The sequence below is a fragment of the Gavialis gangeticus genome, unplaced genomic scaffold, assembly GCF_001723915.1.
Source record: "Gavialis gangeticus isolate Ggan-Ray unplaced genomic scaffold, GavGan_comp1, whole genome shotgun sequence".
Taxonomy (NCBI): Eukaryota; Metazoa; Chordata; order Crocodylia; family Gavialidae; genus Gavialis; species Gavialis gangeticus.
Genome location: NW_017728975.1, coordinates 1,726,134 through 1,743,023, shown reverse-complemented (window position 1 = coordinate 1,743,023; position 16,890 = coordinate 1,726,134). Strand labels below are relative to the sequence as shown.

Genomic DNA, 16,890 nt, shown 5'->3' with positions numbered 1-16,890 from the left:
GCTCCAGGGGTGAAGGGTGAGCCTGAGCCCGGCCTTGGCTGCCTCAGAGGCTCAGGCTCTGCCCTCCCCCTCTCCCTCCAGCCAGGGCTGGGGGTTTCCAGCTCTTTTTGCAATTGGCTCTTGCAGGCTGGAGTTGTGCCAGCCTGCAAGAGCTCTTTTTTCAAAAGCAGAGAATCCGCAGATTTCTCTGCTAAAGAGAAAAATCTGCGTCTTCTCCAATAAAGACAGGGAATCCATAGTCTTCTCCATTTTTCCATGGGAAAACTGAAAACCCAGATCCCTGGTGATAACCTAACTTCAGTTTCCATTCACATTTCATACTGGCCTCTTTAAAACTTAACAAAGGGGCTGCAATCTAGTGATTTTAGGATGAAACATATAACTTTCAAGTCTCAGAAATAAAAGGTGTTCATTTCCGTATGCCAGAAATCAGTACAAGATTGATCCATTAATGTCAGAAGTCAGAGGAAATAAAATACGTGTACAATTGAAACAATTTATCAAATAAACAAAACATCTTCTGAAGTACAGATATTAACTTTTAATTTTCTGCTTACTGTAAAATCCAATCCAATTGTTTCATACTGTCTGTGGATCTTTTCTGCAAGGTCATCAAAAAGTCTAACTATAGATGGTTTTTCCAGAGACATGGCTTTGCTAAGTCCAGAGGAGACTATTGCTGGCCAAGTCTGTACAATACAATCCCAATCATGGAGATTTGCCAGGCATACGCCACTGTGATTTCCAAGAAGACAATATAAGGCACCCTGTAGAAAACCAAATTTAAAATATAAATTATATATCTATTTAAATAAAACAATCTATTTTATCAGCAACTAAAATGCTACACTAATGGAGGTAGAAGCCCTGAGCTTCACTACCCAAATATGAGATATTGCCATAGTTCTCACCATATTAAGTATTCATTTTCAATAGTGTGTGAAAATACTTCTGATGCTCTTCAAAAAGGTAGTTACCAGGGAGTTCTCTCTTCATAATTCACCATGATTCTTGAAATGTATACGTAGCATTGCTAGAGGGCTTCACTTCTCTGCCCTGGTTCATATCAATCACTAAATTTGGGGTCAGGAAGCAATTTTTCCTGCAAATCAGATTTGTGGACTATTGAGATGTTTGCCTTGATTTGTAGCATGGGGTCTAGTCCATTTTCTAGGATATTCTAAGCAGGGATTAACCAGCTACCACCCTGTAAGACAGTGGCTGGGGATTTCTAATGTCCTTGTCAATCCTGTTGTTAACACAAGGGATTTTGGATGTCCTTTTTTGTAGTTGTAGGGGAGGGTGGTTTGACATGGTGCTTTTGGGATATCCATCAGTTAGATGGCCTACAAATACAAGATGCTGGACTAAATGGCTCAAGGATGTTCCTTCCATGCCTATGATCCTATCACCTTTTTACCAACCTATCTGTGATACATCAGAGCATATTTTTGTTGCTCTACTCCTTGTTCAATTCAGGATACCTCCCAGCACTACTGGAAATGGCAAAGCTACCAACAGCTATTAACAATTTATGAAATGGAGCATGCATATATAGAAGTGGAGGAAAATATTTTTTATTATTTGCTTGCACTCATTTGGAAAGGTTACTGACACTCACTCTAGGGTTAGCCATTCATGGGAGATATAGCCAACCCAAAGACATGCTAATAAAAATATTAAAGTGCATGTATTTTAACATATAAAAATCTCTTACACAGACACAAACTGGAGACAGATTTGAAATTAAGTAATTGAGACAGTACTTTAAACTGCTGCTGAGTGACATCTTGCCGATCTGGACGCAAGAACTCCAAAACCAAAGGAATGATATCTCTGCAACAAAAATTATATGTCCCCAGTGCTGTGAAGAAGGCTTGTTGAGCTTTATTTCTGACCTGTAAAAACAAATATTAGAGACCTTCAAGGTGTATGTAAACAAATATACACAGCATTGATACCCTAGTCCTCATCATAGTGGGCAGGGTTATTTTTGAAAGGTTAACAATGCATTTCCCAACCCTATCACACATTTGCTTTCAATATACTTCACTCTCTCTAGCATTTACTTAAAAAGATCACTTTCAACATAACTTTAAAATCTTGGCCCAACATTACTGAATATATCAATAGTATTTTAAAAGTCAGATTTACTTTTCCCTATTTCTATGGACTGTTCCTTCTGATAGCAGCGGTTAGGTGGTCTTCAGACCCACAGAATCTCCCTAGACAAGAAATACATGTCTGGAACCATATGCACCTGGGAGGTTCCACAATGCTGTGAACTCCCATCACTGTTATCAGCTATTTTGTGTATTTAAGGTATCAAAAATAGGCTGGCGGGGCACACCCAAAGAGCAGAGGTGGACAGGTTGTACTCAACCTGGTGAGATGTGAGCAGTGGGGTACCCCAGGGCTTGGTCCTCGGGCCCGCACTGTTTAACATCTTCATCAGCGACTTGGACGATGGGGTGGAAAGCATGCTGTCCAAGTTTGCTGATGACACTAAGATGTGGGGCGAGGTGGACACACTTGAAGGGAAAGAGAGGCTGCAACTAGATTTAGACAGACTACAAAAGTGGGCAGACGAGAATAAGATGGGGTTCAACGTAGACAAATGCAGGGTGCTGCACCTTTGGAGAAGGAATCCACAGCATACATACAGGCTGGGGAGTCCCCCTCTTGAAAGCACAGAGGCAGAACGGGATATTGGAGCCATTATTGACTCCAAGATGAACATGAGCCGCCAATGCCAGCCCGCAAGGCCAGCATACCTTGTCATGCATCCAAAGATGCATCTCAAACTGGTCCAAAGAGGTGATACTCCCCCTCTGTGCGACTTTGGTCAGGCTGCAGTTGGAGTACTGCGTCCAGTACTGGGCACCACACTTCAAGAGAGGGTTCAGAGGAGGGCCACCCGCTTGGTGAGAGGGCAGCAGGACAGGCCCTATGAGGAGAGACTGAGGGACCTGAACCTGTTCAGCCTCGGCAAGAGGAGGCTGAGGGGGGACCTGGTGGCTGCCTACAAACTCATCAGGGGAGATCAACAGGGTAGAGCCCTTTTCTCCCCAGCACCACCTGGGGTGACAAGGAACAATGATAATAAGCTGATGGAGAACAGGTTTAGGTTAGAGATCAGAAGGCAATATTTTACAGTTAGTGTGGCCAAAATCTGGAACCAACTTCCCAGGGAAGTGGTCCTCACCCCTACCTTGAGCAAATTCAAGAGGAGGTTGAATGATCACCTGTCTGGGGTCCTGTGAACCCAGCATTCATTCCTGCCTGTGGCAGGGGGTCAGGCTAGATGATCTGTTCAGGTTCCTCCTACTATGAAACTATGAAAAAGGCTTATGATCCAACTAAAGCAATTTGCAAAAGAATACATCATGCCTGATATTACAATTTGTTGCTGCAGGGGAATCTGTGATCCAGTCTGGCAGTATCCAATTTATTGGGAATAGCATAGCAGAAAGCCACAGATGGTCCAAATTAATAGGGCTAAGATTTGGAAGTCAACCGATTCTCTAGCAGATATCACTGGGGGACCCCTCCTTTTGATTCTCATAATTCTAATCCTTTGGACACCTCACCAGCACACACTGATATACTGACTTGTGCAGGAAGAGCATTAAAACTGATGTCAGAATTATTTTCTTCTTTTCTTAAAATTATTTTCATAGCTTCTTCCAATTAATTCAAATTGTGCTGTTTAGGTACAAAGCAGTCCCCCCCCCCCCCGGTATGCTAATTATCTACATGACAAACCACTTCTCCACAACGTTTTCAGAAACCTTGAAAAAAATACAGAATTTTGATTTAAAATTTCTTGTTTCAGCCACAGTACCAGGTGAGCACAGCTTTAAACTTTTCCCCTTTACTGCCTTACTTTATATGGTCTAACATTAATAAAAACATAGCAATCAGGGTCTGCACTAGTAATCTGACAGCAATATATTGCTCTCTTCCTTACTACAGCGCTCGCCACTGAATTTCTTAACCAATGTATAGCTGCTTACTACTGCTACGTTTGTCAATCCCCGCTGTACCTGGGGTATGGATAGAGAATTTAATCTACAGAACTGTTAAAAGATATGCAGTTAGCACATTTATACCAAATTCAATTTTTTAACTAGTCCAGACGATTCTACACCAGATTTTATGGGCCTAATACTTTCTTTGGAAATGTGCATGTGGCTTCTATCGATTTAAGCAAATGTACTTCACAGGACAAAAAAAACCTGACCTGTATAAATTTCAAAGGACATTAAATTTTTGGCCTGACAAGGACTGGCAAGAGCTCTGAAAATAATCATATAAGTGATTAAATGTTTCTATAGCATTAGAAACAAAGACATTTTAACAATGAAAAGCCTTCCAAAAAAAGAACTATATTATATCTATCCACTGCAAATATCAAGCTGAACCCCCGCCCCCCACAACTGTGCAAATTAACAAAGACGATTTCTGCTTACCTGACCATAGGAACTTGTGGACAAACACAGAAGATCTCTGATCATGCCCTGGTGTATATTTTTATATTCACAGCCCTCAACAGTTAGTGTTCTCAGCTAAATTAAGTAGAAAACTGCATGTTAGATATAGGGCATATTTAGAGTTACACAAACCTCAGAGTTATTGTACAGAATGCCTTTAAATGACTATGTAGCCATGCAATTTTTCCTAGTACAGTAGTGACTGAAAATTGGTAGTGAACAAGTATTACCTCATGCTGCAACATGACCCTATCAATCAGCAAGGCTCTGATATGCTGCTTCTTTCCTTGAAGCTGTAAAGGAAGAGCAATTTGGTTCAAAATCTCCACATACACATCAGCCATGTGAACCCTTAACTCCTCTCCCCAAGATCACTTCACATAATGCATCCTATTAGTAGTGAGATGTACAGAAAGACATCTCAACTGTTGGGCCATATATATAAAGAAAGACTTCCATAACAGTTGCTGCTGGAGTCAGTGCATCCTGGCTGTAAATCATTTTGGGAATCTTTACATGTGGGGACTGGGGGCTGCTAGAGCATGTCTTCCTGCTCCGCTGGAGCAGACAGCTTGGGCTAAGGCTAGACCACCTACCCTGCAACAGGAGCATCTGTGGGGGAGGTCTAAAGCATCCTGAGATGCTAGGGGACTGCATGTTAACTTAAATCTGGAGGGGATCTGGGACAGAAGCTCAATAAACTGATTTAACTTAAATTAGTTAAGTCTGATACTACATCCATCCAAGTTTATCTTTAGCCAGTTTCAGCCATTCTGAAAGTGGTTTATGTACACTAAATTTCTGTTGCGTTACAGATCCAAACCAGTTTCTGATCACTTAAACCAAAGGTTCCCAAACTTTTTAGTCTGAGGACTGGAAGTGACTGGAATACTTTGGGCAGGTAGCCAACCCTTCCTTATAGTCAGTATAAAGAAGGGTCGGCTGCCGGTCCACAGTATGCTTGTCACTTCCAGTCCACAGTTTGCTGGTCCATGGTCACTTCTGGTCTGGCAGCCAGCCCCTCATGGCCTGGCACTGGACTGAGGCCCAGGGGTTGGGAACCCTGGACTTAAACCACTGGGTGCGTAATTTCTGTCCCTAGCCACTGAGGTAGATATTTCTGTCCCCAGCCACTGAGGGTTATTTTGTGATCCTATTAAAAAACCCACAGCTTTTATTTTAAATGTTAAACAGTTACTATTATACACACTGTTTTATATTATTTATTTATATTTTATATAATACATGCATACAATTTATTTATTTAAATAAAATAGTCAGTTTCCTTTGCTCTTTACCTGTGGCACACTAAAACGTACTTGTCTGCAAGAATGGCCAGACTGGACAATCCTGTAGAATCTTTTGACAAAATGACTGCCTCTGAATGCAGAAGTTTGAACATAATGGACCAGAGACCCCATCCAGTCCTACATATACTACATTTATATCTCCAGCTCTATATTTATTAATAAATTTTGCTGTTAGTTTTAACAGTTGCCTTTAACACGTGTAGGACTTTTTGTCCCATGTGATAAGAGGCTATGCATCATATTGCAACTACCTTGACTATTGCAAACATGATCATTTGTTTAATTAATAAAGGAATACTGGGAGATAGTTTCATAGTTGGTAGGGTCGGAAGGGACCCGAGCAGATCATCAAGTCTGACCCCCTGCCATGGCAGGAAAAGGCACAGATGCCAAGGCACGAAGAGGGACTATAGCAAGGTTCAACATGAGATAGACACTTGAAGATGTAAGTGTCCAAGGCAGTTGACTGATAAACGCACATCATATCAGTGCCCTGCTGCCAGACCAACTTAAGATTCTAGGCACGTATCCCGCCCCCCCAGTATTTGGGTGCTTAAAATTCCACTGATTTTTTTTTTTTTTTAGGGAGTTGTACCTTATCTGCTCCTTATTTTAATGCCTTAAATTAGTGAGGACTATTTACTATAAGACTGTCAAAACTGCCATGTTCTGACAGCCTTTTAATCTCTTGATTTAACCTCTCAATTTAGGCAGTAGATTTAAAAGTCTATGTCTCTACTGCTTCACTTTAGAAATACATATTTGTTTCTCCCTTTTGAAAACTACCCTGCATTCAGCAGATGAAGAGTTCTAAATATTATTACATTTAAAGGAGATTGGTTCCTATGCATTTCTGAACTTAGATGCAATCTATAAACTAACTTGACTGGTGCTTTCCAAGTAATAAATTCCATGCATTTAGTCTCCAAAAACATATGCATGCACTTAATTTTCCTGCCTAGTGAGTAAACATAAGGACCCATTAATAATAGCATAAGGTGGTGTATATAAAAAGGGGATGTTACAAGGCTTAATAATTACAGAGCATTTAGAATCTTTCTTAATAAAAACAGTGATAAAAATAATCTAATATATTTAGAATATGTAATTACACTGCAACTTTTATCAGTTTAAACTGGAATTTATGAAGGGTGCAACTAAGAATAAAAATCAAGGAAAAATCAAAAATTCCTCCTGAAACAATACACTGACCCTGTTCTCCATTGATTTCTTCACTAGGTTGAAGCTCTTCCATCTGGAATCAAACTCATGCTTGTGAGATCCTTGGAACTGTAACACATCACTAATGATCTGTCATCAAAGCAAACAAACAAACAAAAACACTGAGTAAAACCAAGCAATTCATTAAAATTAAAAAAAAACCACACACACATTAAACATACCTTTATGATTAGAAACAAAGACTTGGTGTCATCTTCCGAATTATCAAGTATATAATCTATCATTGAAGGGAGGGAAATAAAAGCTTGTTATCCAACATGAAGCACAACTTTCAGTTGCATACAATTCAACATTTTATTTTCTGAAGTTCAAAATGTTGCATGAACCGTGCAGCAAAGAAAAGGCCACAAAACAGACTTTTCTCTTTTTGATTTTCAGTGATGTAATGACATTTAAGAGTATAGTGAACAGGAAGCATTTAAATTTTTGTAATCAAGTTCTATGTAAAATTAGGGAGACTACATGAAAATATACTTACGGAGCAGTTTCCTTGTGATCCTAGCAATTGTTTCTCTGTGATTCTCTCTCGACAAATCTAGACAAGCCAACAAGAACATTACACACAAGATGTTCTCTAAATTTTACAGAATTAGAAGAAAAGCAGAGCAATAAAAGGATAGATCAACAAAAACAGTATGGGGCAAGCAAACGTGGATGAGCAAAGACTAGTTTGAGATATAAGAACGTACTGAACACAAAGTAAGGGGAAATAATGGTTTCACATACATACACACCCCCTTTAACAGAAGCAGCCTGTTGCACCTCCTTGCCCAAGTCATGGGGTATCCCACTCAGTTCTCTGTATCATTTAAATACTGCACTGACATCAGCTTTTGGCAACCAAAGTACTAATCAGGACTCCTCTCAACATTTTCAGCAATATTCACCAAATTACAACAGTGGTTCTTGAGCCAGGGGACAATGCCAGAAATGGCTTGCACTCCCATGCAGATTGGAACATGTTCCTGATTTACCCATTAAGCAGAGTTAGTAGCGGTTAAGCGCTACAGTCATATAGAGGCAGAGCAAAATAAGCACACCGTTCTGTCCATGTCACTATGGTGCAGAAGCACTGAAGGATATTGACTGGGAAAGAAGGAACGAATGGAAGGCTCTGTTTATCCTTTAAGCAAGAAGGAAAGAATGGAGTTTCTATTTCCCTTGGTTATTTGTAGGAGAAGCGAAAGCAGTACTTTACCAATCCAAACAGTAGGAATGACTGAAGGCAGGAAGAACCTACCACCCTCTTCAAGATGAGTAAAGAATATAGCTTCCTTTGATAAAAAAAATCTTCCTTGTACTAGGCTAATCCCTTTTATAGTACTGAACGGCAGACTGGCTTTCACGTTCCTATTTCCTATAGGCAGTTTGTGTGACTTCAGACATATTACTCAAAAATTAAGATTAAAATAAATAAAATAAGGGCTAGATTAAAATTTAGGCACCTAATTGTCACCAAGAGTTAACATAAATTAGGCGCTTAAAAGTATTTAGGTATCTGAATGAACCTGCCTTACCTTGGTTCCCCATCTATAAAACAGGGATAACAGCACCCCTTTTTCACAGGGGTGCAAGGTTTTAACATGTTAAAAAATTGTGAGGCATTCATATGCTACTATAATAGGAGCTGCCATAGTTCTTAAACTAACTTCCAGTCTCTCTTGAGTTAACTCTTTGATGACAGGCCTGGCTTTCTGCACCTCACCAAGAGAAATACAAGATCAAACCATTCAGAATGGCTGGTGAGCATCCCTTTTGCCTGGGATTAACTGCCAAGTAACACTGTCAAAAGCACATATCGGCACACACCATAGTCATAAAAATAGATTAGTCCCAGTTCAAAGGCCATTACAATGCCTAGAAACAGATGGCAGGAACTGGCACAAATACTGATATAACCCGAGGTGACAAAGGACCCAAATTCTTAATCATGAAAAGGAAAAGGTTATGAACTATTTGGGCTAGATCTGAGGTTGTCAACTGGGGGTATGCATACCCCCACGGGTACTTGGAAAGATGCTAGGAGGTATGCACGGGCAGGCTGCGACAGAGCACCACCACCTCCCAGGAGCAGGGGGTGCAGGGGGGTGCGAGGGCAGCTGCTCCCCTCTGCAGGCCACAAAAGCACCATCCGGATGGGGGGGAGGGGGGGCGGCAGCTTGTTCGCACGTGGCACCTGACACCACCCTGAGCCCCTGCGTTCAAGCCCCCCTGCCCCTCCCGCGTCGGCCACAAAGGCACTACCCGGACATAAGGACGGGGGAGAAAGCTTGCTCACATGTGGCACCCGCCACCACCATCCACCACCTTGAGTACCTGTGTGCCAGCTCCCTCACCCCCATTCTGCATCCAGCCACTGCCACCAGAAGGGGTGCACTCTTTAAAAATAGGTTGAAAACCCCTTGACTAGATAATAGACTTTGATGCCCAAAGTACTCTTTAATTAAGCACTCTGAGCTCAGGATGCAAATGGTAGATGCAGGTCTCACACAGTAAGCAATTACTATTAAAATGTAAATAAGTAAAATATAAGTACTGGATGCTGCACAGGGCTGAAGGATCAGCTCCTTTGATTTTTAAAGTAGTGTAATCAGTTGCAATATCTGCCTCTGCAAGTATGCTACTAGATCAGGGGTTTTCAACCTTTTTGCATCACTGTACCCCCCTGGCAGCTGGACACAGAGCAGTGTCCCCCCAGCCTCCAAGTGGAGAGTAGGGGAGGAAGGGAAGGCAATCAGCCAGATGCAGAGCGGTGGCAACTATTGCCTATGAGTTTCCCCTACCTCCTGCATCCGGCTGGGCAGGCAGCACCTCTACGGCAGCACAGGATGCTGCATGGCAGTCCACCCATCCACACATACCCCCTAGGGCCGTCTCAAGTACCCCCAGGGGTATGTGTTTGACAACCACTGTACTAGATCATTTTGTTTTTTGAAACTGTCAGATATTAGGTAAGCTCTTAGCTCCCACCAGGACATGTTATCTTTGACCATCACCTAGATGTTTCCTGCCACTTTTCTGTGCAGTATTCAGACCATTCTCTGTGCCTGATATACTCTTAATTGCTACAGGCCCATATACTTCCCAACTCCTCCTCTAGCCAGAAACACAGAGGCCTAATTACCACTCCAAATGGCTAGTGACCAGTATTCACACCACACCTATGCACTGAAGCAGGATACGCTTTACAGCATCAGCAACAATAAGAAGATGAAATTAATTCTCTCATGACCCAATTTAATAGAAATAGGATCAACTTACCATAGTCAACACCAGTATAAAGTTTTGTCTCTTCCAAAGACACCAGACTTGGGACCCTGCATGAAGAGAGAATATACTTTGTTACACAATTGGGAAGCAGAGCACCAAATGATTTTTACTAACTTGCATTAACAAATTAAATGATGAGGCCTAACACAAGGCTTGATTTACTAACAACAGTTAGCTAACATTCTCAAACTACAAATACCTTGTGAGTAGTTCACTTAAAAGATGCAGAAACATAAGGCCACCTTGAGCCCAAATTGGTGAATATATCCTATTTAACAAAAGTTAGACTCAAGTTACTGCTATTTTATTCCATTTTCACTTAAACTGGCCACGAGGCAAAGCACAGCTACTAGAATTATGCACTGGGTAATTACTGCAGCGCATCTAGACTGCTGGATGGCAAGGAACTGAGTTGATCTCTATTTGAAAGATGAAGTATAGAATTAAATTACATTCCTCCCTCCTGGAATTGTGGTCCTTCCTTAAAACAAGAAGTACATAAAGCTCAACCCTTATTCCTGCTCTGAAGGCCATTACTACTAACCATGCCACGAAAAAAATGCAAGTAAGAAAAAAAAATGTGTAAACACACAAAACATGCTTTCCCTTATAAAGAAATGCTCATCCAAGATTACAGCTATGACTTGACTCTCCTCAGGTTTTCAGCTGTGCGTTCTTGTAGATTTAAGCACATGGCAGCATAAATGCAACAGGAGATAATGTCATTGCAAGCTGATGCACCTAATGTACCTAATGGCAAAGCAGAGCCATTAGTCTATACCTCACATTTTTTATTTTGTTTCTAACACTATACATTCAAAGGTACATGGATTCAATCCCTCAAGGACAAAGCCACCAGCATGCTTTTCAAAAAAGCTCAAGAGCTACATAATTATTACACTAAAGTGTTGTGCAAGCAGTATCGCCGAGTAGCCCATACTGGAAATACAACTTTTTTCCTGCAGAACTGAGGAATGTATTAAGGATGAAAGTAAAGCAAAAGAGAAAGAAAACTGAAGAAAAGGAACATCAGCCTCTTAACGTTGGAAGTTGGATCATGTGCCAAGAAGTGCACATAGTTTAACAAGAGCATCAATTAACACAGTAGTAAAACAAAATGAAATATTCCTCCAGATTTAGGGCAGAAAGCAGGGCAGAGCAGGGCAACACATAAAGACTAATTGGTTCAGAGAGTCAAACTCATAGGTAACAGCCTACTTCATAGCATTTGACAAAATAGGCTTCACCTATAAAAGGTGCCATCCTGCCCTGCCTTCTGCCTGGCTGCAGCTAACTACCTGTCTCCAAATTTAAGGTGGTATATTAAAAAGGTTTTCTCTGCCAAGACCCAAAGAGAGGGTTATGTTTCTCCTACAATAATATATCATTGGTATCCAAAAAAAGAACAAGGAGCTACAATCCTTATTTTGATAAGTGTTAGGGATATCAACAAATCCAGGAGAAACCAAAGACCTTAAAAATAAGCTCTTGCTACTTAACATGCTGATTTTGATATGTATATTAGAAATAGTCGCACATTAACTTTAATCCCACATCAATTAAAAAGACATTGTAGTACAACTTTAAACTGAAAACTTCCCTTTCTAAAGACAATAGCTGCATCTTCCTTGCTCCATTTCAATTAGCAGAGTTGGAAGCCTGATAATAAATACCTTTCCATACCAGATGCATTATAAAAAGTTTAACAGCTTTTTTTCCTCCTAAAATAAAATGCCAATATTCTTATATAGCCAGCATTTTCCTAAACAGCATAGGAACTTCTAAATCCCCAAGTCTACTCTTGGAGAAAAACACATACCAATTCAGAATCTATCTATCTATAATCCTGAAGAAAAAGGAGATTCTTTGTCTCAACTGAATCAGAGCGCTTCCTAAAAGTCTCTTCTTCCCCACCAAGCTAACAGGAAAAGCTGCTAAAGAAAGATGCGAGACAACTAACTTCCTTCAGAACAGTATGTTATGTCAACTGCTAAATGAGCTTACCAGGAGCAAAAATTGGTTCCAAGTAACAGAAGCCTAATATTAAAGTTAATTTCTATGCCAATAATGGACAAACATAAAAGACCACAAACATCTCTTTTACTTATAAGAGAAAATAAACACTAGGACAAGATTATACAAACCTACAAGTTTTCCTGAACTAGGAATATTTTCTTTTTATATTTTCTTGTTTTTACTCTCAAACAGGAGAGAAAATTATGAGGCCTCAAGCAGACCAACCATCCCCGTTTCTTCCTTATGGATACTGCTACAGAATACAGCCAACAAGAAAAACATTTTCCAATGTCAAGACTATCTATACCACACTTCAGGCTCCGGAGCAAGGACTAAGTGACAATTTAAACTCAGGTAATATCTAGAAATCAGAAGCTTAAAATTTCCATATCTTTAAATGTATGCATCACCTTAATCCATAAACTGACCCACTGACTTTAATGGGACTACCCATGGTGCAAGGTATCATATTCAGAACTAATAAAGTTAACAACCTGGTCCTACTAATTAGGATCTCCTCACTGGTAACACTAGATCTTAGCTATTGAGCTACTGAAGCTATTGACTAGCAATTTTTTCTACACTTGAAAAGGCACATGCTATTTTCAATATCTATGAAGCAGACGCTGAAAGAAAGATCCTGTCCACTATTTTTTTTTTTTTTTAAATAGAAAGAGACAATAATTCATGTTATACAAAAATCAGGTCAAACCAAACAACAGAAACTAACCCACCATCCTGCATAATATTGGATTTTAGTACCTATTTAAAGCCAGAGAGGAACTGCCAAAATAATCTACTAAAAGGACATCTCAACTTATAGCTAAAGCATCTTAATACACCCCCCCGCAATAGCTAATACGAGGAATTCATTAATTTACTCTTTACGCTACCAACCCGAATCCTTTTTATAACTAAGTTTTTCTTCCCCACGTTCATAGACATTTTACCTTGCCCCTTCAGACGCATTCCACGTTCTAAGTTTAAGTTACAGGCTTCAACAATAAAATGTCAGCTCACTTCCTTCTGACTCCACCAACTGAACAAAATCTTTTTCCCAATTGCAAGCAGGTGTCTTTCCATATTTAGGATCTGACCATGGGCCAGAACAACTATTTTATCTTTACCATACAAGAATCCAAGTCAAAAGTCAAAGAAAACAGTTGGAAGGTGAAACAAGGAGAAAACAGGGTTACTCACCGTGGAGTAGTAACTGTTTCCTTTTCAGTGTGCAGCTCCCCCAGCTGAGCTGGGTAGTTTCCTGGAGATGCCAAGAGAGGTTAGCTAGCCCTGCCCCTCATTGTACGATGTCACATCCTTACACAATTAAAAAGAACTGGTCTCATCTTTGACCTTCAGTCTTAATGTCTTCAGTGACCAGATAGTTGGGGGGGGGAGGGGAGGAGGAGGGGAAAAAAAAAGCTCCTACAACAGTTGTGCCAAAAAAGGAGCAATACATATCCTAACAAAGTGTATTTAAGAAGAAAAAATGGTGACTCAGTGAGTAACCCTGTTTCTACTTCCCCAAGAAAGCTAGAGCCACCATTCAGTAATGTTCAGATGTGAAGAAGGGAATCTAGAGATGCAGCTCAAATGAAGAAGAGTAAAAAAGAGATACAGGTTTTAGCTGTGATGGTCTACAGGCAAAAATGCATGAGGGCTTCATAAGCAGTCTGTATTAGAAACCCTTATTTGTAGCACCATGAGGCTTATTCATTTACAGAAAAAAAAACTCCTAACATTGTAGAGGCGGAGGGGGGATTGCAAACCATTAAACAGGCCCACAGATATTAACAGGAGACTGTTTGTAGAAACATTATATGTATATATACACACACGCAAAACACGTTATATGTATATATACGCATACTCTGCAGCAAGACAAACATGTAGTATTTCTGAAGCTATGCCATAATCCACATACCACTGAAGATTTTGACAAAAATCTTCAGCATTACCTCTCACTAGCATTAAGTTCTAACGTTATCTGCATTTTTCATTCTGTCATGCAAGCCCTATGCCAGAAGCAACCAAGTTACCAAGACTACCTCCTTCACCCTCTAGCTTACTTAGTGTGCAATTCCTAGGTCTCCCTACTCCAAAGTTAGTAACTGCATTTTCTTAAAAACAAGAACTATAAGTAGTCAAAAAGCACTCTGAAATATGACAAAATTTGCTAAAGAATGAGGATTAGAGCAGGAGTTAAGTCCCATAAACTTGCTTAGGATAACAATTTCGGAAATTAAGTCCTAGAAACACGTGTTACTCGGTACTCCAACGAAAACAAACAGTACAGCATTTGTTCCCCTTAAAAGCATGCTCACACCAGGGAAAAAGGAATACTGAATCCCTAACAATCAGCTTACACACTGAAGCCCAAAACCAGTAATCTTTAGCTGAGCTTCCAAAGCTGGCCATGAAATTATCTACCTCTCCGGCTGATCTAACCATTTTAAATTCTGCAATCCTGCATTCTATACAACAAATGTGATGTGTGGGAAGTAGTTTCCCTTTCTTTAGCTGAACAAAGTTGAAATCTTTGAAACACAGGTGCTACAATGGTCCTTATAGAAAAGGAAAAAACAAAAACAGACCAAGATAGTAACAACCTAGACCAGCGTTCCTCAAATAAGATACCATGGCATCTTGGGGTGCCTTGAGATCTTTCAAGGATGCCAAGCAATGTTAGCACATCAGGTGTACAAACAAGATTCACAAAACCCCAGAGATTTCCAGTAGGAATCCACAGTGTCAAAAAACTTTCAAACAACTGCAGTCTGAGTTCTCTGCAATAAAAGAATTGCTCTATTATTTTTCTGTAGTTTTTACTCTTTTTTTTTTTTTTTTTTTTTTTTCTTTTTTTTTTTTTTTTTTTTTTTTCTTTTTTTTTTTTTTTTTTTTTTTACTAAGAGCTCGCATTTTCCAAGGGGTGTCTTGAGTCTAACAAGAGTGAGAACCACTGACCTACGACTGATATGAGACTGCACAGGGACTATTTTCTTCCTTGAAGATGAGAGAGATCTTCAACATAATTCATTTAAAGTATAAGTGGAATCAACATAGAGGATGAATTGATTTTGATGCCAATGGAATCGGCTCTGTTAATGCTCATACACAACAGAATTTAAAACTAAACTAAACTTCTTAGTGCAACAGGTTCTGGATCCTACCTACTCAAGAGGATGCCCTCAATTATATTTTCTCAAATTCTGTGTCAAAAACTCAGACTGCCACAAAAAGATAAGATGGCAAAACTCCACTACCATAAAGATAATTCACATATACTGACAGTACAAGCTACGAGAAAACCAGGTCTCACCCTTTAAACCCAAGAAGTTATCTGAAAATCTAATTTGGTGACTACATTAAGCTCTTAACTATTTTTTCTTTACCCAAAAGGTTAAGTAGAACTTGAAAAAATTGTAACATTTTAAGTCATTTAGGCTACTATTTATATTTGACCAACATAGCAAATTAAAAAGCTTAAAGACTGAGCAAAAACAATTTTTGTGTATAAAGCCTAGCAACTGCACATGAAAATATGGGTTAACTATGACAGGCAATTCTGACTCCACTACAAACCCCTGCACTCTGAAACCAGGTAGTGATCTCATGATATTCTTAACCATATGGCTGATCTATAATTTTATGATTAATTTTCCATTTTCACTTCTTTAATATAAAAAAATAAATTGTTTTCTTATGCAATTTAGATCCTGTCTTGTTCTATACCACTTACAAGTATGCTACACCAAGGATATGTGTTACATCAGTTCTGAGAAAGTACAAGAAAGCACAGCTTTAACCATTAGTTAACTGGGAAGTTAGCTCTTGGAACACTTTATTTGCCTATCCTCAGGCTAGGGACAAAAGGAAAACACCCATGAAAACCAAGATCCAAGCTTAGAAACAGAATTATTGCAACATCAATGACAAACATAAAATACTCATCTTCCCTGACTTGTACAGGAAGATGCATAAATCAAACGGGGATATATAATGCTGAATCTCTTGGACAGATTCTGATTCTTTAGGAAATTTAAACCAATTAGGGCAGGGGTGGGCAATTACTTGAGCCCAAGGCTTACAAGGGGAGTTTGGATGAGCTGTTGTGGGCCAGGCTGTGCTATGCTGCTCCAGGTGGGTGGACAGATAAGGTGGAAGGCAGCTGGGAGCTAAAGCCAGAGCCCCATGCACTGAGGCAGGAGCCACCTGATTGAAGTTCCCTCCACTTGGAGCCATGGAGCAAGGGAAGGAACAGAAGGAGGAGCTGCATCTGGAGGCAAGGGGAGCAGAACAGCTCTGCCAGCTTGGACCCTGGCCAACCCATGCAGCTTTCAGCCGGACTGTTCCTGGTACGGCTGCAGCTGGCTGGGTGCTGCTCTGCTCCCCTCACCTCCAACCGTGACACCTCTTCCTGCTGCCCCAGTCCAGGCAGTCTGGCAGGGAGCTTCAGTGGGTGGATCCCACTGGAGGCAACAGGAGCAGAACAGCACCGGGAACAGGCCACCAGAAACTGCATGCGCTGGTCGGGGTGCAGGCATGCAGGCACTGTCTAG

The 16,890-nt window shown here is 40.3% G+C and overlaps 1 protein-coding gene across 1 annotated transcript in view; it reads right to left on the bottom strand.

The window, feature by feature from the left end:
• Positions 1–16,890, bottom strand: part of LOC109291234 (proteasome activator complex subunit 4-like) — a 108,821-nt gene that overhangs the window by 6,455 nt on the left and 85,476 nt on the right. The window contains exons 21-28 of the mRNA XM_019508152.1: positions 10,307–10,362; positions 7,524–7,580; positions 7,207–7,262; positions 7,016–7,114; positions 4,724–4,786; positions 4,473–4,568; positions 1,767–1,898; positions 558–767 (exon numbers count right to left, since the gene is read on the bottom strand). Coding sequence (XP_019363697.1) covers positions 558–767; positions 1,767–1,898; positions 4,473–4,568; positions 4,724–4,786; positions 7,016–7,114; positions 7,207–7,262; positions 7,524–7,580; positions 10,307–10,362 — 769 coding nt within the window. The remainder of the gene's footprint in view (positions 1–557; positions 768–1,766; positions 1,899–4,472; positions 4,569–4,723; positions 4,787–7,015; positions 7,115–7,206; positions 7,263–7,523; positions 7,581–10,306; positions 10,363–16,890) is intronic.